A 25,076-nucleotide genomic window follows, 5' to 3' on the forward strand; every position below is an offset into this window, starting at 1 on the left:
TTCTTTAATATTTAACTGATCGACTCGAATAAATCAGAGATCCTAAAATTAGAAAATCATCTTCAAATCCATATAGGATTCGTAGAAGAATCAGAGAAGAGTTTGTTTTCGTATCAACCATCAATAAGCCAATCATGAGCCGGTTCGATCCGTGCCGGTGGCAAACTTCTACCAGACCGTTTACCGGAAATAGCGATTGGGGGTTAAAATCCTTAACGGAAAGTGACTCTGGCTGATAGCCAGATTCCTATTTAAGTTGTTATTCATTTTCCCTAGTTTCCTCTGTGATTCAGGCGATAAGAAGAACCTTCCTCTTCGACTGTTCGTCTAATGGTCTCGTAATTCTTAAAGGTATTCTCTCTTCCTCCAAAAACACTTGCGATCACACATGATATGTCTTTCTTCTGGTTTATTTTGTTTCTAGCTGCAGTGGGTTCTCTCATTGTATTGGAATCCATCAAGGTTTCTCGGGTTTCATTCCAAGAAATCACTTGCCCACTGATTACGTTAATTGTAGGATTCATATCTCTCTGTAGAACAAGAAGATTTGTGTTCAGAAAGACTCTGGACTTTGCAACCCTCGTCCCAGTTTTGGTGTCGTCTGAAGCAACATTGTTGTCTTACTCTTTCCCTTTTTTACTCTGTTAGATTCCTGTAATTTTCTCCGCTTTTTGGATTATAAACAAATCTAGACTAGAAAAGGTAAAAGCAAAGAAATTTTAAATGGGCTTCTTCTTCCGCATCTTTTGTAGTAGATACATGGACTCTTCAGTATTCTCTTTGAAATCTGTATTTTTAAAGTAATGTAGAAAACTGGCTTTGAGTCAACAACCTTGTACATAGTTTTGCTATTTAGACCATATACAATGTTATGCCTTCTTTTATCTTTTAAACCCTCCTTGTTTTGGAAGAGTTTTTGAATCTCATCATCATTGGCATCAGTTTTTGACAGCATATCAGCTTCTGTACATTCTTCCGTATGTAATCTTTTGAAGACTCAATGATATTTGGGTATTGATTGTTCTGGGATAAATAGTTATGGACCTCTAACTTTCTTATGCCATTTGTGGTAATATGGTGGATCTTCAAGGTTAATCCCTTACTTCTGCTAGGAACAGTAGTTTTGGATGTTTTAGCTTCTCATGAAACCGGGAAACCCAATGTTGATTTATCAACAAAATAAAGAGCGACCAAACATTTGGATCACTTTTGCCAGTTGCTCATCCCTTGTCATTGATGTTTCACTTCCTAGTTTTATGTCTTAACATGTTTGTTAAAGTGGTTGAATGAAATATTACAGATAATCGCCTGAATAATTTTAATGATCTTAAACCTCAATGGTAAATTAGTTCTTGGAAGATGGGCATATGCACTCTCGGTATTTATGCACCATGCATCATTCTACTGATCAATGGGCATCATGGAAGTTTGTAGGTTGCAGCAGGAAAGAATTACTCCAAAACACACAAAACAGTGGACCAGATACATCAGCTGTGAAACAACCAAAACGATGGAAGTAGACAAAATCTATACAGGAGATGGAACAATAGACAGCCATAAAAATCCATGTATTAAGAAGGAAACTGGAAGATGGAAGGCTTGTTATTTCATCCTTGGTATGGTTTTCTACCCACCTGCTGTCATGGTATCCTAATTTGCAGTTCTTTTATCGAATTTGGACATCTGATTACTCTGACATCTTTAATACTTCATACTTCTGTCACAGGGAACGAATGTTGTGAAAGGTTGGCATACTATGGCATGAGCACTAATCTGGTGAACTATGTTCAGATTCGTCTAAATAAAGGAAATGTTGCTGCATCAAATACTGTCACAAATTGGTCAGGAACCTGTTATGTTACACCACTGCTTGGAGCCTTTCTAGCTGATTCTTATCTGGGAAGATATTGGACAATTGCCATTTTTTCTATCGCGTATTTCTTGGTAAGGATTTATTTGAACACAAATCTATCATGTGATTTGGATATGCAGGAAGTCAACATGAACTAAGATACAATGCTCAGTCTCACCAGCAGGCATGAGTACTTTTAAGCCCTTCAGGACTGAGTAGTCTCGACTGTTTGGTGAGAGCCATGCGGTTGAATTCTTGGTTAATTTGAAAGCTTTGTATGGTTGGTTTTATAACTCACCATTGTTTGATATAGTGACATCTATTTCTCATTGATCATCTATAACTGACTGAAAATATTGACATGATTTTGCTTGGCTTCAGGGGATGTCATTGTTAACAATGTCTGCAGCTTTACCTGGATTAAAGCCATCTTGCAACCACGATGGTGTTTGCCACCCTACACAGCCTCAAGTTGCAGTCTTCTTTCTGGCAATTTACCTCATTGCTCTTGGGACTGGTGGAATCAAACCATGTGTTTCCTCCTTTGGAGCAGATCAGTTTGATGACACTGATGAGGACGAGAAGAAACAGAAGAGCTCCTTCTTTAATTTCTTTTATTTCTCAATCAATATTGGTGCTCTCATTGCTTCCTCAGTATTGGTGTGGATACAAATGAACGTTGGCTGGGGATGGGGTTTTGGTATCCCAGCTGTTGCCATGGCTATTGCAGTGATTAGTTTCTTTATAGCTACCCCTTTGTACCGCCATCAGAGGCCTGGAGGGAGCCCCTTGACAAGAATTTTGCAGGTTATCGTTGCATCCTTCAGGAAAATCAATGTAAAAGTTCCTTCAGATGAGTCCCTACTTTTTGAGACTGCAGACCCTGAGTCAGCAATCCAAGGAAGCCGTAAACTTGATCACACTAAAGCAATGACTTTCTTTGACAAGGCTGCTGTGGAGACTGTACAGAGCCATGCCAAAAGCTCGGTGAGCCCATGGGGACTCTGCACAGTCACCCAAGTGGAGGAGCTCAAGTCCATCATACGGCTACTCCCAGTATGGGCTAGTGGCATTGTGTTTTCGGCCGTCTACAGCCAGATGAGCACCATGTTTGTATTACAAGGAAACACCATGGATCCACACATTGGTCCCAGTTTCGTGATTCCTTCAGCTTCACTTTCCATATTCGATACAATCAGTGTGATCTTCTGGGTACCATTCTATGACAAAATCATCATTCCACTTGCTAGAAAGTATACTGGCCACAAAAATGGCTTCACCCAGCTTCAAAGGATGGGAATTGGCCTTGTCATCTCTGTTTTTGCTATGTTGGCTGCAGGAATTACAGAGGTTGCAAGGCTCAATATGGTGAGAGAGCATAATTACTATGATCTCAAGTACCTGCCCATGTCTATCTTCTGGCAGATTCCACAGTACTTCCTCATTGGATGTGCAGAGGTTTTTACCTTTGTTGGGCAGATAGAATTCTTCTATGAACAGGCACCTGATGCTATGAGGAGTTTGAGTTCAGCTCTATCACTCACAACAACTGCTTTAGGGAACTACTTAAGCACTTTGCTTGTAATTATAATCACAAAAGTGACCACTGGGCATGGTAGCCTCGGTTGGATACCGGATAACTTAAACAGGGGTCACCTCGACTACTTCTACTGGCTCTTGGCTGTGCTGAGCGTCATCAATTTCCTGGTGTATCTCTTGATTGCCAAGTGGTTTACCTATAAGAAGGTAGCTGAGTCTCAATGAAGAAGTCCATGCATTGGTTGTCTGCATACGATGCAGTTTTAGGTTTCATTTTTTTCTGTTTTTATTACACTACTCCATTTTTTTATTTTTTATTTTTGGATTTGGATGTTTGTACTCCATGGAAGTTAGGTGATTGTGAATAGTTCTAATAAAAGTGTCCAATTTCTACCCAAGATTGAATTGACCAGTTATCTCTTAATCTGAATTTTTAGAATTCTACCCAATTAGTTAGGCACCACATTTCTGTTAAAAGGCTTATATTTATCTTTTGCTGCTCAGTTTTTGTTTAAAATAGAGAAGCATATTCGCTCAATGTTTGTGTAAGCATTATTCATTGCCTTATATTCTGTAAGCCGATGAAATTTCCTTGGGTATCATGATATGGAAGGAAATCATAATAGCTTTCGATGTAAACTATATTATGAAATTGATATTTGAGAGGTCTCAACTCTCAAGGTCACTCCATGTAGTTTGATAGTTCTCATATCCCACGTTCTAATTCCTTTTGCTCATCTATTTTGTGCGTACTTTTTGACTTAGGCATAGAATCGTTATTGGCTTCTGTGGAATATACTAGACCTCTAGTACTGACGGGATTAGTGCTTGCATTAGTAGTTCATAGGATTAATACTTGTATAGGTCGAACTCAAAAGTCCGAACACTACTTAGTTGGGGGTGCAAGATTGCCACTATTGCATTCCCTCTTTTGTTCACAAAAAAAATTTTAAAAAAATTAAAATTTTGGATCTAGTACGTTTTTTTCCATGTATTTGTCATTTTATCTGGATTAGAACACCAAAAAAGGGTGCGAAGTTCCACCCAAATTTCGACCTCCTATTTTGGGGGTATTTTAGGTCATTTTAGGCTCAAACTTGGCGTTTGACATAATTTAATGCTAATAAACATATTGAAATTGTTGGTTTTGTCTAAAACCTCACCTAAATTGGTAGTATACAAATAAAATTGGACTTTTAGAGCATTATTTTAAACAATCAAAGCAAACTAAACATGCACAAAGACAATAAACATTACTATACAATACTAGTATACAAATACAACTAAGTATATATTTGTGTTGGCACCATCTATATCATGTCAATACCAAGTACTATGCTTCGGTCAATTTGTCTTCCAGAACAATAATTACTTCTCAGATGAAAAAACTCTACAAAGCTCCTAGATCTGTGTGAAATCTCGTTTAATCATCGCAAACAATGCTATATCGGTCAAGAATAAAACGAGATTTACTGCTATATGTTGAAGATCAAAGGAAAATATGACAAAAATCCAAGAAATATGAGAGAGAAGGTCTAGAGAACTATGGATATGAGAGAGAAATTTAGGAAAAATAGGTTGAAAATTCATGGATATATCAGCGATATTTAGCGAAAAAATGTTGTGGCGGTTTCGGTTTTGTTGTAAAAAAATTTTGCCATCCACCGAACCAGCCAAAATTTAGTGAATTTCGGCATAAATTCGGCGATTTGTTTTACCATGCAAGAAAGGGAAAAAGAAGAAAATGAAAAGAATGTCAATGGGTCAAATTGAACAAGGCCTCCCCTAGCCCAACCCTAGTGGCCTAAATCAAATTCAAACCCAACTCACTTCTATAATAGAGAATAAAATGGATCATCCCTACCCAACCCGATCCAATTAGCATTAATTACGGTCGGCATGGTTTAAGAAAAACCGTGGTCGTTCTTTTTCTTTTTTATTTTATTTTATTTTATTTCGGGTCGTTCTTATGATTCCAAAAAAAGCGAAGTGGTTCAAGATTGGACTTGGTGAAACTTTTGTAAAACATGATGTGATTCCCTTCTTGAGAACCATTCTTTGTTGGAGAGTTCCAGAGAGAAAAATATCGCGAATTTTCGAGGTTATCGCACGGGAGGGAGGAACCCACGTTGGACCAGAAGTCTCTGTTTGCTGAATCTGTAATTCTCGCTCTCGATCTCCTGTATCCAGGTATACCAAACTGCAATTCTTCCTCTTGTAATGCGATTAAGGTTTATTAATATAGGATCGCCTTCGTTATCGTTTGGGCCACAGCAATTCCATCACCGTCTTCCCATACTGTCCTTCGTCTTGGGGAAAAATGAGAACCAATTTGTTGCTATTAGCGGCATTCATCATGATTTCTTTATCTGCCTTGCCGCCTCCTTCTTTTGGATAGAATAGTATACGTTATCTACAATTAATGAGCTGTTTTTATAGCATATCGTCTGTTCTTATAGTATTGCAGTACCATCTGTTCGACGAAATGCCTCACTGAGAAACATGTTGTGATTGCAGAGATTTTTTTCCTCCATGGTGAAATTAACGGGTACCCAGAAATTCCTGAAGAAAATAGGGCTAGGAAAGGAGGATCACTACTTCTGGAAGCAGATAGGCAAAGCCTTGCTCTCAACGTACGCACTGTTTGGTGTGGCTTGGTGGTATAACGAGACATCGCCACTGGGTTGGTGGACGCTCAAGCCCAGGCCAAAGGAAGAGACAGAGATGGCCAACCTCTACGAGCGTCGAAGGTTTCCATATCCAGGTGACGAGGAGGCTGTGGAGCAGTTCATTGCTAGTGGGGGCACCATGGGTACCACCATCGGTCCCAAAGGCCTGATCGAGTCTGACTTGGACTCCGATAATTTCCAGAAGAAGTTACAGTCGAAGAAGTTGGAGCAAGAATCACAGAAGCTATGGCTGAGGATGAGGAACGAGGTCATATCGGAACTCCAAGGGAAAGGTTTTGACCTCGAGTGATGATGATCGTCTCGTCTCGTCCCATCTCTGCCTTGCAAAATCATAATGAAGCGATCTTCTATTCCTTTTCTGGGTGTTCAAAGTACTACTATATCGATTGCCAAAAGTACAAAAACTCCTGTTTCTCACTTCCTACGCACATACTTTCGCTCTCTTCAGTTTCTTTTGAATGTTTGAGTGCTCAAATAGCTTTAGCTTGGAATTTGAGCGAAGAGACATATTGTCAAGCTGATGGATTTAGAGTGAATGAAAGAATGCATTCCCTCCAATTTAATGGCCTGATTGGGTACTTGTGATTTGCGTCGAAATGAATTACCTAAAAAGGAAAAATAATTAGGCTTTCACGACCTAAATTTAGATAGTAGATACCTGAGATATCATATACTGGTACTTCCCCCTCGCCCATGGCTTGTATGGGTCCCCGCTGATTCCAATTTGAAATACCGAAAAGAAACAGAAACAGGGTGCCATTTAGCCTATAAATTGTATATGACATTAAACTGCAAAATTCGAGTACATTAAAAATAACGTATCAGAAACAGAAACAGAGTATTATTTAGCCTATAAACCATCAAGCGTTGAAGCCCATCCCACCCCTACAAAGTGAAGGTTAAGCCAAACAAAGTTCAATCTTGGTTATCCGCAAACGTAGGATCTTCCAACACCTTCAAGTTACTCCCCGCAAGATGATACGACATGAATCACCTCACGACGACCTCTAATAATTGATAATTCTCCAGTTTATCTTCGCCTCACAAAACAAACAGTAACATAACCAGACGGTCCTCACCTCTGAAATCAAAGATCAAGAAGACATCCTCAGTGGACGAGAGGTATTTCACTACTAACGGAATAGTAGTAATGAAATCCCAAACAAACCTGCAAGCAACAAGAAAGAGACATGATTTTGGAACATTTCTTTTGTTGGTAAACAACAAATTTATTCACAAGGCAAAACCAAAGCAAGAATTACAAAACTCCAGTAGCCAATGAGTGGGCCTTTCAGCTAGAAGATCTGCAACAACGTCGGATCATTGAAGCTACATAAACAGCAGTAGCAATATAGCTCAGTGGAGCGTCGAGCTTTAAAAGTGGGACAATGACGATAACTATTAGATAAGTTTGCCACAATAATAAGTGTGAAAGTTTCAAAGCTCGGGATTTAATATAGGGAATTGAAGTTTTCACATACAAGTGTAAACTCCCCCACCCCACAAAAAAAGGCAACAGCCAAAGCAGCATTAGAATGTGCCTATGAAGAGAACATTCTCCCAAGTAGCCTACGTAGTTTAAGAATTCAATAAAACTACTCACTTAACATATGCATGCTCTACCTGTTTCCGTGTACAAGGTCTGAATGTTAAAAGCAAAATAAAACAGTAAAGCTAACTGAAGATACAAACTATTCTGAACAAAAGGAACCATGAAGATTGGAAAACCACCAGTTAATTTCTTTCACTGTAAATTAAAAACTAAACAGGAAAAAAAAAAGAAGGCCCAAGAAGTGTCTGTATATTACCATATGGGTATTGCGCCCAATCTCCCATATCATTTGATTCCCAGCTACATTGGCTATTCTAAAGTAATCCCTGGTCTCATTAGCTAAAAAAATGTTTTTTCAGAAAACCTTTCTTTTCTATTGAAATATTTGGATACTACATAAAGGGGGTGTACAAATGACACCTCTATAGGCGTGTTCAGAACATGATAACTTCTTTCCATTGTCCCTTGCCTTACTGGCAAAAGTTCTTTCAAACGGGGGATATAAAATTGAAATGAACATCAAAAGGTTCGTTTGTTATGCTCATATTTCAAGCATACATGTGATTCGACAATATTTTCCTTCATAGGAAAAGGAGGTATAATTCTACCACAAAAGAAAAGAAAAGGTTGTATTATACCCAAAATATAATATAATATAAAAACAAGAGCAAATTGCACTGGCACCCCAAAATGAAGGCTTTAAAGCACTAATACCCCACTTTATGTTTAAAAAGCACAGAGACCCCAAAATTGGATTTTCGTTGGATATATTTATCAAATTTATCATTGAAAACAGTTAAATCACTATTTATTTTAAAAAATATCCCTATAATAAATAGTGTCTGAAAGATTTTCAGTGACAAATTGGACAAATATATCCAATGAAAATCCAATTTTTGGGTATTTGTGCTTATTTAAACATAAAGTGGGGTGTCAGTGCTTTAAGGCCTCCATTTTGGGGTGCCAGTGCAATTTGCTCTAAAAACAATAACAATAAATATAAAAATAAAAAGAAAGAAGCAAGATCACAAATTATTTAACACCAAGAAGAAAATTTGTTGACATGTGAAGCCAAATCCAGCAAAATCACCTATGAGCCCAGATTGGTGGATTTGATGATACACTAAAGTTTCTCACACAAAAGTATCCAAACAAGTAAACAGCCACCAACTCCTCATCCCAGAAAAAACGAATGATAAAAAGGTGTAAAATAGAACATTAAAGGGTGCATCAGTTCATAATTAAAGTGGTGAATGGAAGTTAGGAGTCAACAGTAGTTACTCCTAAAAGTTCTTTAAATCAAGGGTAAAACAGGTTCTGAAAATAATTTATAATTGTAATTGTTATCATGCCTAATAGGAACCCAAAAATTCAAGCAAACAGAACAATTACATAAATCTGGAAATTGAAAATGGAAATTATAGAACTCACAACTGCAGAAAGCTGGAGTGTAAGAGTAGAAAGCTAGAGTGTAAGTCCTCCCAACTCCGGCAGAAACCTGACGGCCCACTTTTTTCTCAAGACTTCCAAAAACTGATCCCTCTCTCTCTCTTCTTCCTTCCTACTCAGAATTACTCCTCCTTGCCCAACCATTCCCTCCCCCCCCCCCAAACAAAGCCAACCAGCTGCTCCCACATGTCCTAACCACTATTCCACTAACCATACATTCAATGGTGCCCATTCTGCCCTTACAAGTATATACTCATTTCATTAGTGGTAGTGTCTATCAATGCCATTCTCAGGAGTCATCACTGTCCCACACGTTTATTAAATATATATGTGAAAAAACAACCTTTTACCCCCATTGAAAGATGTCTATTTTACAAAACGTGTCAAACTAGTAAAATCACCCCCTCCACCCCCGCCCCACCAAAAAAAAATTCTTCAGTTATAAACAATGTTTTCTTTCCGAAAAAGTTTACTTCAAGAAAGTAAAGAACAAAGTATTGAATGATCACAAGAAGCATAATATAACAGCAAGATCTTTCATTTATCTATTTTAGTCGTTTCTCCAAGATTTTCTTTACAATGAAATAATCATGGGTATATCATATATAAGCCCAAGTAATTCCCAGTTCTGGGTTTGACACAATTGCACTTTTGATCTTCATGATTTGATTTCAGCAGTATGTAAGCTACCAAAAATTAAGACAAGACATGTTATGATGTACAGTGAACACTGGGCAGTTTCCTCTGTAACAGTGTAACACTGAGTAGAAGAAAAGAATTTTAAGTACAGTGTATTCTCCTTCTAAGTGAGGTACATCTCTTCCACTTTTCCTTTACATTTGCATACTACTATGAAGACTTCTCAAGCCCAAGAAAAAATGACAGGGCCTTTGCTACTTCATTGAAAATTGCAGAAGTAATACAGAATAGGGAAAGATTTTCCCTTCTGTTATTTATTTATTTTTTACTGTTTTGAGCATGAAAAGCTGGTCCCTTTCTAATGCTTCCTTTGTGTCATCCTTAATGAAGAGACACTGGAATGAAAATTCTTATGTCCCTATTTTCTTGTTCAAAAAAGTGAAAGAAAATAAATTTATTTTCACCAATTTTGGTTACAATAGAAATATAAAATAAAATCACTTGGTTAAAACAAAATTTTTCAATCAATAAAAGTTTTATTTCAAGTACATAAGAAATAGTGAATTTTGACCCCCCCCCCCCAAAAAAAAAAAAAAAGAAAAGAAAAGAAATAGTGAATTGAATGATCAGGAAAAGCAAGACACCACATGTAGGCGAGGTTCAACATGCAACAAAGACAACCACAAGATGGACAATAGTCGGCATGAGTTGCTTGTAATGGAATGATTTTTTGTTGGGAGTGGAAGACTTTCTATTGTAAAGTATATTTTGGACAGTAGTTGTCATGCTTAGGTTTGTAATGAAACAATTTCTTATTAGGGGTGGAAGACTTTCGGTTATAAAGAATATTATGGACAGCAGTTGCCATGACTTTTGGTTGTAATGAATATATTGTTTATGTGGTACTTGTAATTTTAACAAATACTAATTTTGGAAGACAGAACAAATCCTAATCTCACTTGCTTGTGAATGATATTTACTTGTAGCTATTCTTTAAAATGATTAACAAATTTGATTATTACAAATAGTTGATTATCTAGGTTGAAATTAATGTTAACAGCACAAAAATGATTTTTTATATTGTTTTTCTCAATTGAAGATTAATATTTTAGTCAACCAAAACTTAAACATAAAGAATTGAAAGCTGAACCAAACTTCAGATTTGGGAAAGGTTGTTTTTCTAACTGAGCACCCACACATACTGTGACTAACTTCATTATTATGGTTAAATTCAATCTTATCAGATGTAGGTCTTAAATTGGTGATGTTCAGCCATAGGTAAAATAATTTCGCTTTCTTAGTTTGTGGGTGCTCTGTCTCTTAGTTTCTAATACCTCTGTTAAGCATCCTTTTTGAAAAATAAAAACATGGATACTAAACTACTTTACATGGTGCACTTACTATTACATATTCTCATCTTTAATTTTACTAAAAATCATTGAATAACAAGTTCAACTAACATATTTAAAATCTTTGAATAACAAGTTCAGCTAACATATTTATCATACTCTATCATACTCTTATTATATAGGAGCGGAAAGTATTTCTTTTTCTCCATTTATCAGATAGCCATTAATTGATCATATAGCCAAACCAAGTTCAGTGTTTTATGTTTAGAAACTTTATTTTATTATTATTTTTTTCTCCTTCTCTGTGTTTTACAATTTTGTCTCTCAATATTCATATATATTTCTGATATCCTAAATTCAATTTCACATTACAAAGAGATCCCAGATTACTAGATATTGTTATCTTTATTGAAGCTCGAGATTGGGGACTAAAGTGGAGGCTGAAATTGGTAGTACTAATGATTGCAAGTTGGGTTTGATGATTCTATAGTGGTGCAACTAAAGACTACATTTGCTTTCAAAAACTATTCAGGGTGACAATGAAATATGACAATGAAAGAGATGTGATGATCCAATTTGCAACAGCCAGATTGGCAGGCCATTAAGCAAGCCCAGCAATAAACCTCCAAGCCCAGCAATAAACCTCACAAACATTCCATGAGCTGCAAATGTGTTTCCATAGGCTACGATTTCAGGCTGCAATGCCGTTAATAGTCCTGAAGTTTGAGAAAGTGATTGAGACTATTGACTTTTACCTAGGATGAACATCACCATTTTAAGACCTGCATTTCATAATACTACATTTTATTCAAAGTAACCCAAGTCAACAAAGGTTTATCTTTTTTGGTTAAATTTGGGTTTCTATGAACCTTGTTCTGTTAATATTTCTGCAACCGCAAGACTTCTTCATTAAATTATGTTAGTTTTTGTAACTACACCTTAAAGAAGAATTAGGAACAAATATTTCATTACAACATTGAACCAACTACATCATCACAACAATTTTAATTAGAATATATGATCAAATAGCCAACCCCAACTATCTAATGGGACCATGCACTACCACCTAATATTATAACAAACACTATAACTACATTCTTCAATAAGGTTACATCATTCTTCAATAAGACTACATCATTCTTTGGGATGGCTACATCATTCTCCAACTGTTTCACCCTATTCTAACCCACACCCACGAAGGAGGCTTTCATAGGTCTGATAAAACCTATTAGGATGTTGAGGTGATTTTGAAATCTTCAATGGTGCTCTCTTCCCACACTTGCACATAGTGATGGTAACCCCAACTGTCATTTACACTAGAACTTGACATCCTATAAAATACATATAACAAAAAAGACTGAGAACGAGAGGGCGACTATGGGTGTGCGTAGCAAGGTTAGGGTAAGTTGGGGTGGGGTGAGTGTGTGCACCAGCAAGGTAGGGGGAGGTTACACACCCACAATCACCTTCCCAATTCCCAACGCTATTTCTTGTTTGTTATATGCATTTTATAAGATGTCAAGTTTCAGCGTAAATGACAGTTGGGGTAGCTATATAAAGTTTATCAATACAAAGTGTAAGTGTGGGAAGAGAGCACTAGTGAAGATTTCATAATCACCCCAACATCTTAATAGGCAGTATCAAACCTGTGAAAGCTTTCTTCGTGGATGTAGGTTCTTCAAGTGGTGTGATCCAATTGGACAAGCAAAACACACCCAATATTGCGCTTTCCACTAGTATACATGAAGAAAAACTCTAAAGAAAAGAGTGAAACAATTGAAAAATGATGTAGACTTAGGCATCATTTGTTTGAAGACTTTGAAGTAGTGTGGGAAAAAAGGGGTGAAAAAGTTTAAACTTTTCTATGAAATCCTAAAGCATGGTTTGTTGGCTCAATGGGGTCGGAAAGTGGGCAAACAAGCTTCCTTCTGTTAACGTGGCATCCAACTTTTTCCAATCGACCTCTTTTAAAAATCCCACATATTTAGTGGGACTTGGTGGGAAGTAAAGGATAAAATAAAAGTGGGAACCACATTTGCAACTTTTCCACAAAATTCTTTTTCCTATTTCTCCCACCCCACTACAAGTGGGTCCAATATGGTTATTTTCCCCACCTGATTTAATTAGCAAACAAAGATGCCTTATTGAAGAATGAATAAGTCTTAACAAAGAATGTAGTCATAGGTTTGGTTATAGTAAGTGTTATAATATTATATGATAGTGCATAGTCCCATTAGGTAGTTGTGGTTGGTTATTCGGATCACATAGTGTAATTAAAATTGTTGTCATGATGTAGTTGGTTCAATATAATCAAGGATTGTAATGATGTAGTTGGTTCAACGTTGCAATAAAATATTTGTTCCCAATCCTTCTTTAAGGTGCAACTATAAAAACTAACATCATTTAATAAAGAAGTCATGCAGTTGCAGGAAAAGAAAAAGAAACGCTTTCCCCTCCTATACAATTAGAGTATGATAAAGGTGTCAGCTGAACTTGCTATTCAAAGATTTTTGTTGGATTCTACTAGGAGTTCAATTAGAGTTTGTATTGGAGTTAAATTAGAGTTTGTATTCATGTAGAATTCTATTCCTTGTAATAGTGTACTTTCCACTTAACTATAAATAGAGGGCTTAAGATCATTGATCCATAAGCCATTCCACAACAATCACAACATGGCATCAGAGCAAAACCCATCGCAAATTTTTCGCAGATTTTCTCTTTCTTCTGCTACCGTAAAACCCATCGCAATTGCAGAATTTTCTGCAACCTGATTGATCTTCTTCAATTCTTTTTTCCTTTTGCAAAACCCATCACAGATTTTTCCAGATTTTCTCTTTCTTCTACTACTGTAAAACCCATCGCAGTTGAGAAATTTTTGCAACCATCGCAGTTCCAGAATTTTCTGCAACCGTAAAACCATCGTAGAGTTCTCTTTCTTATGCAACAATTGCAGAATTTTTTTCTACAACCATCGCAGGAATTTTCTGCTACTATCACAAAAATTCAAATTCCTCTTTTTTTCTACAACTATCACATAAATTCAAATTTAAAAATTTTCTGCACCTATCGATTCTTCAGTTTTGGACAGAAATCTGCCACTACAAAAACAAGAAAAAGGAGGGAAAGAAGAACAAAAGAGGAACCCTACTGCTACCACCACCACTACTGCCGCTACTATCGTCATGAACCCTGCTGTTACAGCCTCTACTATCGTCGCTGCTACTGGTGCTACTATCATCGCTGCTTCCTGCGCCATTGAGAGAAGAACTGAAGAAAGAAATCCTGCGCCATCGAGAGAAGAACTGAAGAAAGAAATCCTGCGCCATCGAGAGAAGAACTGAAGAAAGAAATCCTGCGCCATCGAGAGAAGAACTGAAGAAAGAAAGCAAACAGTGAGTTTTTTACCTAAATCTAAAACCGATGCTTGAGGGGTTTAATTGGTAAATTTGTATTATTTTAGGGACTTAATCGTAATTTTATAGTTTTTAGGGACCTATTTGCAAATTTACTTAGTATAGGGGCTTATGTGCAATTTTTGCGTATTTTTAGGGACCTTATTGAAATTTTGCAATTTTTAGGGGCTTATTTGTAATTTTTCTTTAAAAAAAAAAGAGGGGGTATTTATAACCTTTTTTAGGTGGTTTGACTGTTGCATTCTGCGACATTTCAGTTACTTTGAAGGGGTGAAGACTGAAGAATTGCAGACAATCCTGTCAACATGGCAAGCACTTATGGTACTACTGCTCACACTGGATTCGAACATTATCCCACTTTTCATCCTCTTTCGATAAGATTTGATACCACAAATTATTTGATCTGGTCTCGATATGCTTACCTAACTATTGCTAGAAGAGGACTAGTTGGACACATTACTGGCACCACTATCAAACCTACTACCGCAGGTATTTTACAGGATAAATGGATATCAAATAACTCTTTTATTACGTCATTCCTTTTGAATTCCATGCATCCAAATATTGCCCGGGGTTACCTATTACTTGATACTGCAGCCCAAATCTGAAAGGCTACTACTGAAACCTATGAACAATTGAGGAATGATGCACAAGTTTATAAGCTACAAAAGAAGCTTCAAGAGACTACCCAAAAGGAACTGACTATGGCCCAATATTATGTTGAGTTGCGCTCTCTTTGGCAGGAGTTGAATCATTATGGGGATTATCACCCCACTTAATCCAGATGATGTGACTACTTATAGGAAACACGTTGATAAGATTCGGATATGTGACTTCTTAGCAGGTTTGAATGTGGAGTATGATCAGATCAGAGTGCAAGTATACTAGAACAGTCTTATGCACTTGTTCAATGTGAGAAAAGCCGGGAATTAACCATGTTTCATGTTACTATTGTGGAGAAATCAGCCTTACAGTCTGTTCGCACTAAATCTGATCCGGCTAAGGAGATTGTCAAGTGTGAGCAATGTCACAAACCATATCATACCAAAGCCAATTATTGGAAACTCCATGAGAAGCCTGCTGATTTTGAGCAAAAAAGAGGAAAACCGAAAGCTCATATTTCTGAGACAGTTTCCACAAAACCCTAGGCAGACGTTGGTCTTTCACAGGAGGAGTTAGATACTTTGCGACGTATTCTGCAATCTTCTACTGCCGGTACAGCCTCTACCACTGCTTCCTCTACTAACCAAACCAACTCCTACCTTGCTACTTCAAGTAAAACTTTTACAAGCTTCCAAGTTTCTTCAGTTTCTATTCCTTGGATTATTGATACAGGAGCCACATATCATATGACAGGTTTATCCCCTTTTTTCTTACAATATTCTCCAACCTCTGGAAAGGATAAAGTTCGAATTGCTAATGGCTCCTATTCTTCCATTGCTGGAAAAGGGACCATTCAAAATTCTCCATCCCTTTCTTTGTCTAAAGTTTTACATGTTCCCTCTTTCTCTACTAACTTGCTCTCTATCAGTAATCTTACACATGACTTGAATTGTAAAGTGAAAATTTTCCCATCTTACTATGTCTTCCAGGATCTGATCACGGGGAAGGAGATTGGACATGGTAAACTAGACAATGGACTTTATTTGCTCGAGCCGATTGAAGGATCTACTTTTGCTCTAACTACATCTTCTAATCAGGTCTATTCGGTAATATCAAACCTTCATCAGTGGCACCATAGGCTAGGTCACCCCCCTCTAGGAACTCTTAAGAAAATATTTCCTGATTTAATTTCTTCTTGTAATGAGGATGATTTTTTTTGTGAAGCCTGCATTTTTGTGAAGCAGACTCATTCTACTTATTTACCTTCTCTTCATAATAGAAAAACTATTCATTTTATGTTAATTCATATTGATGTTTGGGGTCTTTGCCGACATGTCTATTACTGGTCATAGGTACTTTGTTACTTTTATTGATTGTCACTCTCGTTCTACATGGATTTATCTTTTAAAACAAAACAATGAGGTTTTTTTATGTTTTCGTGATTTTCATAATATGATTAAAACTCAGTTCAATGCCACTGTGAAGATCCTTCGCAATGACAATGGCACATAGTATACTGATGGTGAATTTCAAAGATATCTCTCTGACTCTGGCATAATACACCAGATTAATTGCGTTGATACGGCTGCCCAAGATGGGGTTGCTGAAAGGAAGAATCGGCATCTCTTAGAGATAGCCCGTTCTATTATGATTGCTATGAATGTACCTGACCAATATTGGAGTGATGCTATACCCATTGCTTCTTACCTTATAAATAGGATGCCCGAGTAGGATACTTGGTTTTAAATGTCCTAATGAGATTCTTCAGGAAGCCTCTTCTTCTGTTATTCCCCCAAAGGTGTTTGGATACGTGTGTTATGCCAGAATCACAGCCCACCAGAGTAAGCTGGCTCCCCGCAGCCTACGCTGCATATTTTTTGGGTATTCTGCTACTCAGAAAGGATACAAATGTTATCATCCTCCTTCCAGGAAAACCATTGTATCCATGGATGTAATTTTTAATGATTCTTGCCCTTACTATACACCTCTCCAGGGGGAGAGTCCTAGAGGAGAGGTGTTCTTTCCGACTCTAGATCTTCTTATCACACACCAACATAACTTAAGAGTCCCAGAAGAGTTTCCTAAACAGGGGAGACTTCGGCCAGGATAACTGAGGTCTCTAATCCTTCCCTTTCGTTTTCTGAACCATGTGACTAACCTAGCCAGGGGGAAACCACTCCTGTGAGACACATTGTTGGGGTCTTTCAAAACCATATTGACCAGAATAAGGAGGTGCAAACTTATCAGATGAAGAATTACAACAGGCTAAAGCAGATGGAGACAGGTGATACGTTACCACTTCAATTTCCTGCTTCAGAAAGATTATACTGTTCCCCTTAAAGTATCTTCTTCTGATCTTCCTATTACTGTTAGAAAAGGGGTCAGATCTTGTACTCAACATCCCATAGCTAAATATGTTTCTTATAACTCTTTGTCTGACTCCTAACATGCTTTTATATCCTCTCTGTCATATGTATATGTTCCTCAAAATTGGCAGGAAACCTATGCTGATAAAAGATGGAAGGCAGCTATGGTAGAGGAAATGCAGGCAATGAAGAAAAATGACATTTGGGAGCTGGCTGCACTTCCTCCGGAAAAAAAACCAGTGGGCTACAAATGGGTATTTGTGGTTAAACAAAATATTGATGGATCAATAAACAAGTTGAAAGCTAGACTATTTACAAAGGGGTTTACCCAGACCTATGGGATTGATTATCAGGAGACATTTGCCCCTGTTGTGAAACTAAACATTGTCGAGTTCTGTTGTCTGTAGCTGTGAACAAAGACTGGAACTTGCACCAATTAGATGCAAAGAATGCCTTCTTACATGGGGAGTTAGCAGAAGAAGTCTAAATCCCACATGGTTTCTCCGATGACAATATTGCAGGGAAAGTTTGTCGGTTGAAGAGGTCAATTTATGGGTTAAAACAGTCTCCTAAATGCTGGTTTGGACGCCTCCTGAAGGCAATGACTTCTATTGGGTACAAGCAAAGCAATGATGAGCATACACTATTTGTCAAGAAGTCAAGTACTAACATCACACTTCTCATTGTCTATGTAAACGATATTGTCAGGGAATGATGGTGAAGAAATTCAAAAGTTGAAGGACTTTCTTGGCAGAGAGTTTGAAATTAAAGATTTAGGGAAGTTATAGTATTTCTTAAGGATTCCTATCCCAAAGAAAGTATGTCCTATATCTATTATCAGAAGTGGAAATGTTGGGGTGTAAAGCAGTTGATACCTATATTAAAGCTGGAGCTAAACTTAAAGAAAAAGAGGGCCAATGGACAAAGGAAGATACCAAAGGCTGGTAGGGAAGCTTATTTATTTGTCCCACACTAGGCCAGACATCGCTTATGCTGTAGGGATAGTGAGCCAATTCATGCATGATCCATATTTAGCTCATATGAAGGTTGTTACCAGAATACTACAGTATTTGAAGGGAACTCCTGGAAAATGAATACTTTTGTCACCCACGGATAATCTAAAAGTAGAAGCATATACTGATTCAGACTAGGCTGGATCTCCAGACAGGAAGTCAATTTTAGGTTACTGTACCTTTGTTGGAAATAATCTAGTTACTTGGAGAAGTAAGAAACAGAATGTGGTAGCTTTATCTAGTACCGAAGCTAAATATAGAGCTATGGTTCGTGGAGTTTGTGAGCTACTATGGTTGAAAGGCTTGCTGCAAGATATTGGAGTCCAAGTTCCAAACTCTATGATCTTATATTGTGACAACAAGGCCGCTATTAGTATTGCTAATAATCCGGTGCAATATGATCAAACTAAGCACATTGAAATTAATAGGTTTTTTGTCAAAGGAACGTTGGAACAAGGGCTTATCTACATGCCTTTTGTAAGATCTGGAGACCAAGTAGCAGATGTTTTCACTAAGGGTTTGAAAGAAAGAGATTTCCTTCTTATTGTAGGCAAGTTGGGCATGACTAATATCTATGCCTCAACTTGAGGGGGAGTGTTGGATTCTACTAGGAGTTCAATTAGAATTTGTATAGGAGTTAAATTAGAGTTTGTATTCATGTAGAATTCTATTCCTTGTAATAATGTATTTTCCGCTTAATTATAAATAGAGGGCTTGAGATCATTGATCCATAAGCCATTCCACAACAATCACAACAATTTTAAATATGTTAGTTGAATGTGTTATTCAAAGATTTTTAAGACCTGCATTTGATAAAACTGAATTTAATCACAGCATGTGTGGGTGCCAATTAGAAAAACAACATTTCCCAGATCTGAAGTTTGTTTCAACTTTTAATTCTATATGTTTAAGTCTTACTTGAAGAAAATATTAATCTTCAACTGAGAAAAACAATATAAAAAATCCTATTTGCGTTGTTAACATTAATGTTCAACCTAAATAATCAACTACTTGTAATAATCAAATTTGTTAAACATCATTTAAAAGAATAGCTACAAGTAAATATCATTCACAAGTAAGTGAGATTAGGATTTGTTCCAACTTCCAAAATTAGTATTTGTTAAAATTACAAATACCACATAAACAAAATATTCATTACAACCAAAAGTCATGGCAATTACTTTCCAAAATATTTGTTATAACCGATAGTTCCATTACATAAACATGGTAACTACTGTACAAGATATTCTTTACAATAGAAAGTCTTCCACTCCCGACAAAAAATCATTCCATGACAAGCAACTCATAGCAACTATTGTCCATCAGGTGATTATTGTGGTTGTCTTTGTTGCATGTTCAACATCCCCTTCTTCTCAGAAAGGTAAGCTGTTGTACGAGCTTATTAATCTATTTTAGTTGTTTCTCCAAAAAAAAATTACAATGAAACAGCTACTGCTGAATATAGCATCATTAATAAACCCAAGCAAATTCTCATTTCTTGGGTTTGATACATGAAGCCAGTTTGCTTTTGCATCTTTGAGATTGATTTCGGCAATATGTAACTACCAAAAATCAGGTTACAACATCCGATGCTTAGTTAATACTAATCAGTTACTTCTACAATGAAACAGCTACGGCTGAATATGGCATCATTAATAAACCCATGCAAATTCTCATTTCTTGGGTTTGATACATGAAGCCAGTTTGCTTTTGCATCTTTGAGATTGATTTCGGCAATATGTAACTACCAAAAATCAGGTTACAACATCCGATGCTTAGTTAATACTAATCAGTTACTTCTGTGACACTGACAAGAAGAAAGGAGACCTTAAAAGTACAGAGTATTATATGAGGTACAATTCTTTTCTATTTCCGGTTCTCATACTAATGCCAATCATTTATGTAAGATTATATGAAGACTTCCTTATGTTCATTTTCAGCGAAAGAATCTCTGGGATGGAAATTCCTATGTCCCCATTTTCTGCTTCCCCTTTTCAACAGAAACAAACAGAGCCAAATGACATTTTCTATTCTAATCAATGTCTCTCTTTATATGTGGCTACTAAATTAAAGGACAGTCCATCTGTTTGGGAGTTGGAAATCAAGGCAAGATTGCAGTATTCAAGAGATACCACGCTGCATTTTAAGTGGAACTGATGTAGTAGTAGATTGATAGGAAGTCAACCAGAAGCCAATTCTTCCTGGATCTTTAATGAACAGGCAGATTTGAATCGTCAAACTCAGGATTTCCTTGGGATAATTGGGAAATAAGGATTGAGAGGGTCGGTAAGATCTGTATTCCCGCTACTTCTTGCTTTGGGTTCTCCTGGCAAGAGAGGGTAGTGTATTCATTTAAAGATGATGGCTGGAGATGATTGGGTATTGATTTGGAGACAGTTGGGATGTTGTCAGGTGGATACTGGTTAGTTTGTCAAGAAACTGGGGAAATGGATCAGGATTTTGGTTTTGGAACAATCAAGGAATGGATTACACTTACAGGGAGGAAATCTTTGTTGTATCTAGAAACTTGAATAAAGATTGAATCTTGATCTTGATCATGAACTTGAATTTTGGAGGAGATCTTCAAGAATTAAAAGTAAGCTTCAATTAAACCTCCTGGGCACTTTCTGATGTGAGCCGGATCCTTGACCACCAAAAGAAGGCCCAGGGAGGTTACCAGTACCATGCGGCCCTGCCAGTAACCCAGGGAATTTCAGCCAGCATAGGGGCATTTTGGTAATTTTTGGCACCCCTAAGCCAACCTAACTTTGTTAGGAGTCCAAGTCTATCTTTATTTTGTTATTTGAGTAAGTTTTTGTTACATTATGAAAGAATCCTAATCTAGTTAGAAGTCCCAACTTGAGAAGGATTTCTTTTGTTGGATCCAGTATGTTAGTAGGATCCTAGATCTACTTTTGTTTTTGAATTTAGTTGAGTACTGATCTGCATCACGGTTACCATATCGCACTTAGCTTTTACTGCTTTACTCACCTATATTTCCCCAAGGGCTTTATATTTCCTTTGTCCAGCTGAAATATAGTATCAAACACCCTGATTTAATTGAGGCTCGTACCTCAGCACTGTGTGGCTAAGCAGTCCACATATAAAATGAGAAATGGAAAAGAAAGTTTACTTCTTACTCAACTCATTTCAGCACAATACGATTTGATTAATGCTTATGACAAGAAGTAGTTTACCTTTGCCTAAAAAAAAAAAAAAGAATGTGAGAATTGGAAGTTAACATTCATACCTCAATTCTTTTGAACAAAAATCCTGTTATGTCACATTCTCAATACTGCCATGCACATCCTGAAGCTTTAGAATCAAGCAGCATCTTGCAATTCCCAGCCCTTGGCAAACTGCAGAAGAGATAAAGGTTATGGTTAAGATATGTAGTCTTCCTCATAAACGTCAGGTATAGGGTATCCAATCACTTGTTTCATACCTTCTTCCCATTGCATGGCCATTCTTGGCCTAATCCATCACACAGTCAAGATCAACCTCAACACCATAGAGCCCTTATCCACCCTATATGGTGAACCTCCTACTTCTGAGTCCTACAAGGCATCAAAACCTGCTTAACCGGGACATGAGTTTGAACTGCCACAACAACCATCCGTACCACTACAAGATTCCCAAATATGGCATCGCAGTGCAGCAAAGGTCTTCCAAATTGCAAAAGGACTCAAGCAAGGGCGATGGTACCAATCAGTCTAGCAAACATCAAATAAATTCATCACTGTCAAACATCCAAAAGAAAAATTATAAGTGTCTACCAGATGGAGGAAAACCAACCGCACACTTTTTCAGGTATAATCATGAACAAATAAAGGCAGACTAGACCTTAGTGACATTACCAAGGGAACTATAGCAGAGAACCACCATGCAAGGTATTGATCCTGGGCAAGCATATAGATGATCCTCCAAAAGTAAACCTCAATGAGGCCCAAGTACTGGCAGATCTTAGTTTCAGGGCCACAGGGATTACTCAGCCAAGTATTGGTTGCTCTGGGAACAAAAGAAATCTAATGTGGAGCAAGTACATATGAATTCTTGAGAAGCTGAAACCTTTAGCAAAATGAGTTTCAGTAATATGGGGCAAGTCAAATCACGACCTGTCCAACAAAGAGGCTTGCCTTCAACACATTGTGCTTTTTCCATCAGGTCAGGTTGAACAAGTGCCATTATGGAGAATCGCTCTCACAAGTATGTTCCAAGTGACTTTAGTTGGAAGTACTCCCTTGGCCAAGGCATCATCCAACAACTTCAAAGCATCACATATTTTATTGCAAGAACAGAGACCATGGAACGATATATTGTAAGAAATGATATCAGGCTGCATCCCATCTTTTAAAATTTGATCCCAAATCTTTGATGCTTTTTCAGAGTCTTCTGCCTTGTACAGCCCATCCATGAGTGTGTTATATGTCACGAGATTTGGGGTGCATTTTCTATGTTTCATGTCTGACTGTACCTGCAGAGCTTCTTCTACTCTACCCACAGAACAAAGCCCATGAATTAAAATATTGTGCATGATAATATCAGGCTTGAAGCCCTTATCAAGCACTTCACCCCACAACACAAGAGCCTCTTTCGTCTTATTGTCACGACAGAGGCCATTCATCAAAGAGCTATACGTGATCATGTCTGGTTCAAAACCTTTTGCCAGCATGTCTTTCACAAGAGTAAAAACCTCATCATATCTTTCTGCCCTACACAGACTGTATATGAGAGTATTATACGTAACAAGGGTAGGAACGCAACCACTGCCAACCATTTTCTGAAAGGTTTGTAAAGCATCAGTAAATCTACAAGCTTGAGTAAAACCATTAATCAGTGCATTATAAGTTTCAGAATCCAGTTTGTAGCCATTTTTAACCATTCGACCAGTTATACACACAGCTTCATCCAGTCTATTTTCTCTGGATAGACCATTAACCAACGAGGAGTAGGCAAACACATCCAGATCTGCCCTTGCATCTTCAGCATCTTTCAGTATCTGCAGTGCCCGATTCAGGTATCCATTTTCACACAAGCCATGAATTAAAACCCCATAAGTTATTGCTTCTGGGATGCAACCATTCTCTGGCAAAGATTCCCAAATCGAGATGGCATCATCCACTTTTCGATTCTTAAACAAACCTCTAATGAAAATGTTGTAGCTAACAATGTTAATGCAACCCCTACTTCTCATTGATTCCCACAACCGAAGTGACTCATCGATATTACCCGATCGACAAAGCCCATGAAGCAACGCATTACATGAAACCACATCAGCGGCTGCCCCAACTTCATTCATAGTAGTATAAATCTTCAACGCCCCATCGACATTCCCTGACTCAGATAACCCATGTATCAAAGTGCTGTAAGTAAAGGAATCAGGGATACGCCCATTCATAGTCATCCTTTGCCATATCTTTAAACTCTCATCAAACTTGCCACACTTACACAAACCATTAAGCATAATATTGTAAGTGACAACACTAGGATAAACGGGAGACGCTCTTAATAACCTTTCCCAAATCTCCATGGCCTTGACAAAATTCCCTATCTTGAAGAACCCATCGATCAGAATATTATAACATACAACATCAGGGGAAACACCCCTGTCAAACATTTCCTCGAACAGTTCCAATGCATCCGATAATTTTCCGGACTTCGTAAGACCACCTATGACGGTGCCATAACTGACGACGTCAGGATCGAAGCCTTGAGTTTGCATCGAATCCAACAAGCACCTGGCCTTGTCAAGCCGATTTTTCTTGCAGAAAATCTTGATGAGGACATTGCAGGTCTGTAAATTGGGAGAAACCCCTGTGGCTTCGAAATACCGAAAGAATTTCTCAGCATAGTCCCACTGGTTGGACCTAACGAAAGCATTAAGAAGAGAATTGTAAGATCGAATCCCCGGTTGGCACCCGAAGATCTTGTCCATCCGGTGGAAGACTGCTAAAGCTTTATCCGGCATCGAGTTCTCCGAGTAAACCTTGATGACCGACAAGGCAACATCTTCCGAGCATTTGCATTGCTGAGCTTGGATGAGGTCGATAAGCCGAGTCACCTGAGGAACGAGTTTCGAAGCGGCCAGGCGTCGAATGATATAATGGAAGACATGGGAGGTGAGGGAGTAAGCAGGGTTTTGAGACAGTGAATCGAAGAGGGAGAGAGCAGATAGAGTGTCTTTCTCCGCCTTTAGGAGCTTCAAAACCTCTTTTGGTGAGAGAGTTTTGGAAATACAACCAGGGGGGAAAGGGGCTTCGTAGAATTTCATTTCTCATTTCTGTGGAAATCTTACCTGCTCTTCTTCAAATCCGTGTTCTTGATCATAGCAGGGGTTTGAGAAACTGAGCTGCTTGGTTTTTCTATTTTTTCCCTGCTGAACTGTTCGAAGCTGCTGTACACGATCCAATTTTCACGAACCCATCTAGGGTTTTTAGTTGAATCTTTCCATCTAGTCTTGAATTATTAGATTCGCCAAGGCCCAGAATAGTTTGGCCCATGTTTTATACAAGCTGGGCTTTATATAAAACTAGACATCGAAGCAGTGGCGGATCTTGGGCCTCTACCTAATGGTATGGATTTGGTACAAAAATTTACTCGAAAACCAAAAT

General features: G+C 37.7%; 3 protein-coding genes across 5 annotated transcripts; 2 read left to right on the forward strand and 1 right to left on the reverse strand.

Annotated features, from left to right (window-relative positions):
• Window positions 1-1,294: 1,294 nt before the first annotated feature.
• LOC149027762 (protein NRT1/ PTR FAMILY 8.1-like) lies at window positions 1,295-3,680 on the forward strand. Its single transcript, XM_089165593.1, has 3 exons — window positions 1,295-1,616; window positions 1,727-1,944; window positions 2,234-3,680. Exons 1-3 carry the CDS (start codon window positions 1,412-1,414, stop codon window positions 3,614-3,616), a joined length of 1,806 nt encoding a protein of 601 aa, XP_089021719.1. The 5' UTR covers window positions 1,295-1,411; the 3' UTR covers window positions 3,617-3,680.
• Window positions 3,681-5,372: 1,692 nt separating this feature from the next.
• LOC149027763 (homeobox prospero protein) lies at window positions 5,373-6,458 on the forward strand. Its single transcript, XM_089165653.1, has 2 exons — window positions 5,373-5,581; window positions 5,909-6,458. The coding sequence occupies exon 2, from the start codon at window positions 5,924-5,926 to the stop codon at window positions 6,368-6,370; it is 447 nt and encodes a 148-aa protein (XP_089021779.1). The 5' UTR covers window positions 5,373-5,581; window positions 5,909-5,923; the 3' UTR covers window positions 6,371-6,458.
• Window positions 6,459-6,644: 186 nt separating this feature from the next.
• Window positions 6,645-24,889, reverse strand: LOC149027764 (Pentatricopeptide repeat (PPR) superfamily protein). Of its 3 annotated transcripts, none has more exons than XM_089165641.1 (4): window positions 22,323-24,889; window positions 21,911-22,178; window positions 21,716-21,824; window positions 6,645-7,249 (listed from the first exon to the last, which is right to left on the reverse strand). In XM_089165641.1, exon 1 carries the CDS (start codon window positions 24,734-24,736, stop codon window positions 22,631-22,633), a length of 2,106 nt encoding a protein of 701 aa, XP_089021767.1. In that variant the 5' UTR covers window positions 24,737-24,889; the 3' UTR covers window positions 6,645-7,249; window positions 21,716-21,824; window positions 21,911-22,178; window positions 22,323-22,630. The 3 variants fall into 3 exon arrangements, with proteins under 3 accessions (XP_089021767.1, XP_089021750.1, XP_089021759.1); XM_089165624.1 differs by having other exon boundaries at window positions 21,911-22,204; XM_089165633.1 differs by lacking the exon at window positions 6,645-7,249 and adding an exon at window positions 10,355-14,442 and having other exon boundaries at window positions 21,911-22,204.
• Between the last annotated feature and the right edge of the window lie 187 nt (window positions 24,890-25,076).

This window comes from Hakea prostrata, chromosome 1 (genome assembly GCF_041222555.1).
Source record: "Hakea prostrata isolate BN-2017 chromosome 1, UWA_Hpros_2, whole genome shotgun sequence".
NCBI classification, from domain to species: domain Eukaryota; kingdom Viridiplantae; phylum Streptophyta; class Magnoliopsida; order Proteales; family Proteaceae; genus Hakea; species Hakea prostrata.

What these genes read in the sequence shown, in the direction of transcription:
- LOC149027762 (XM_089165593.1), top strand. Translation starts at nt 1,412, where the DNA reads ATGGGCATCATGGAAGTTTGTAGGTTGCAGCAGGAAAGAATTACTCCA. An exon ending in GGCTTGTTATTTCATCCTTG is followed by an intron (nt 1,617 to 1,726) that starts GTATGGTTTTCT and finishes CTTCTGTCACAG; the next exon opens with GGAACGAATGTTGTGAAAGG. An exon ending in TTTCTATCGCGTATTTCTTG is followed by an intron (nt 1,945 to 2,233) that starts GTAAGGATTTAT and finishes GCTTGGCTTCAG; the next exon opens with GGGATGTCATTGTTAACAAT.
- LOC149027763 (XM_089165653.1), top strand. Translation starts at nt 5,924, where the DNA reads ATGGTGAAATTAACGGGTACCCAGAAATTCCTGAAGAAAATAGGGCTA.
- LOC149027764 (XM_089165641.1), bottom strand. Translation starts at nt 24,736, where the DNA reads ATGAAATTCTACGAAGCCCCTTTCCCCCCTGGTTGTATTTCCAAAACT.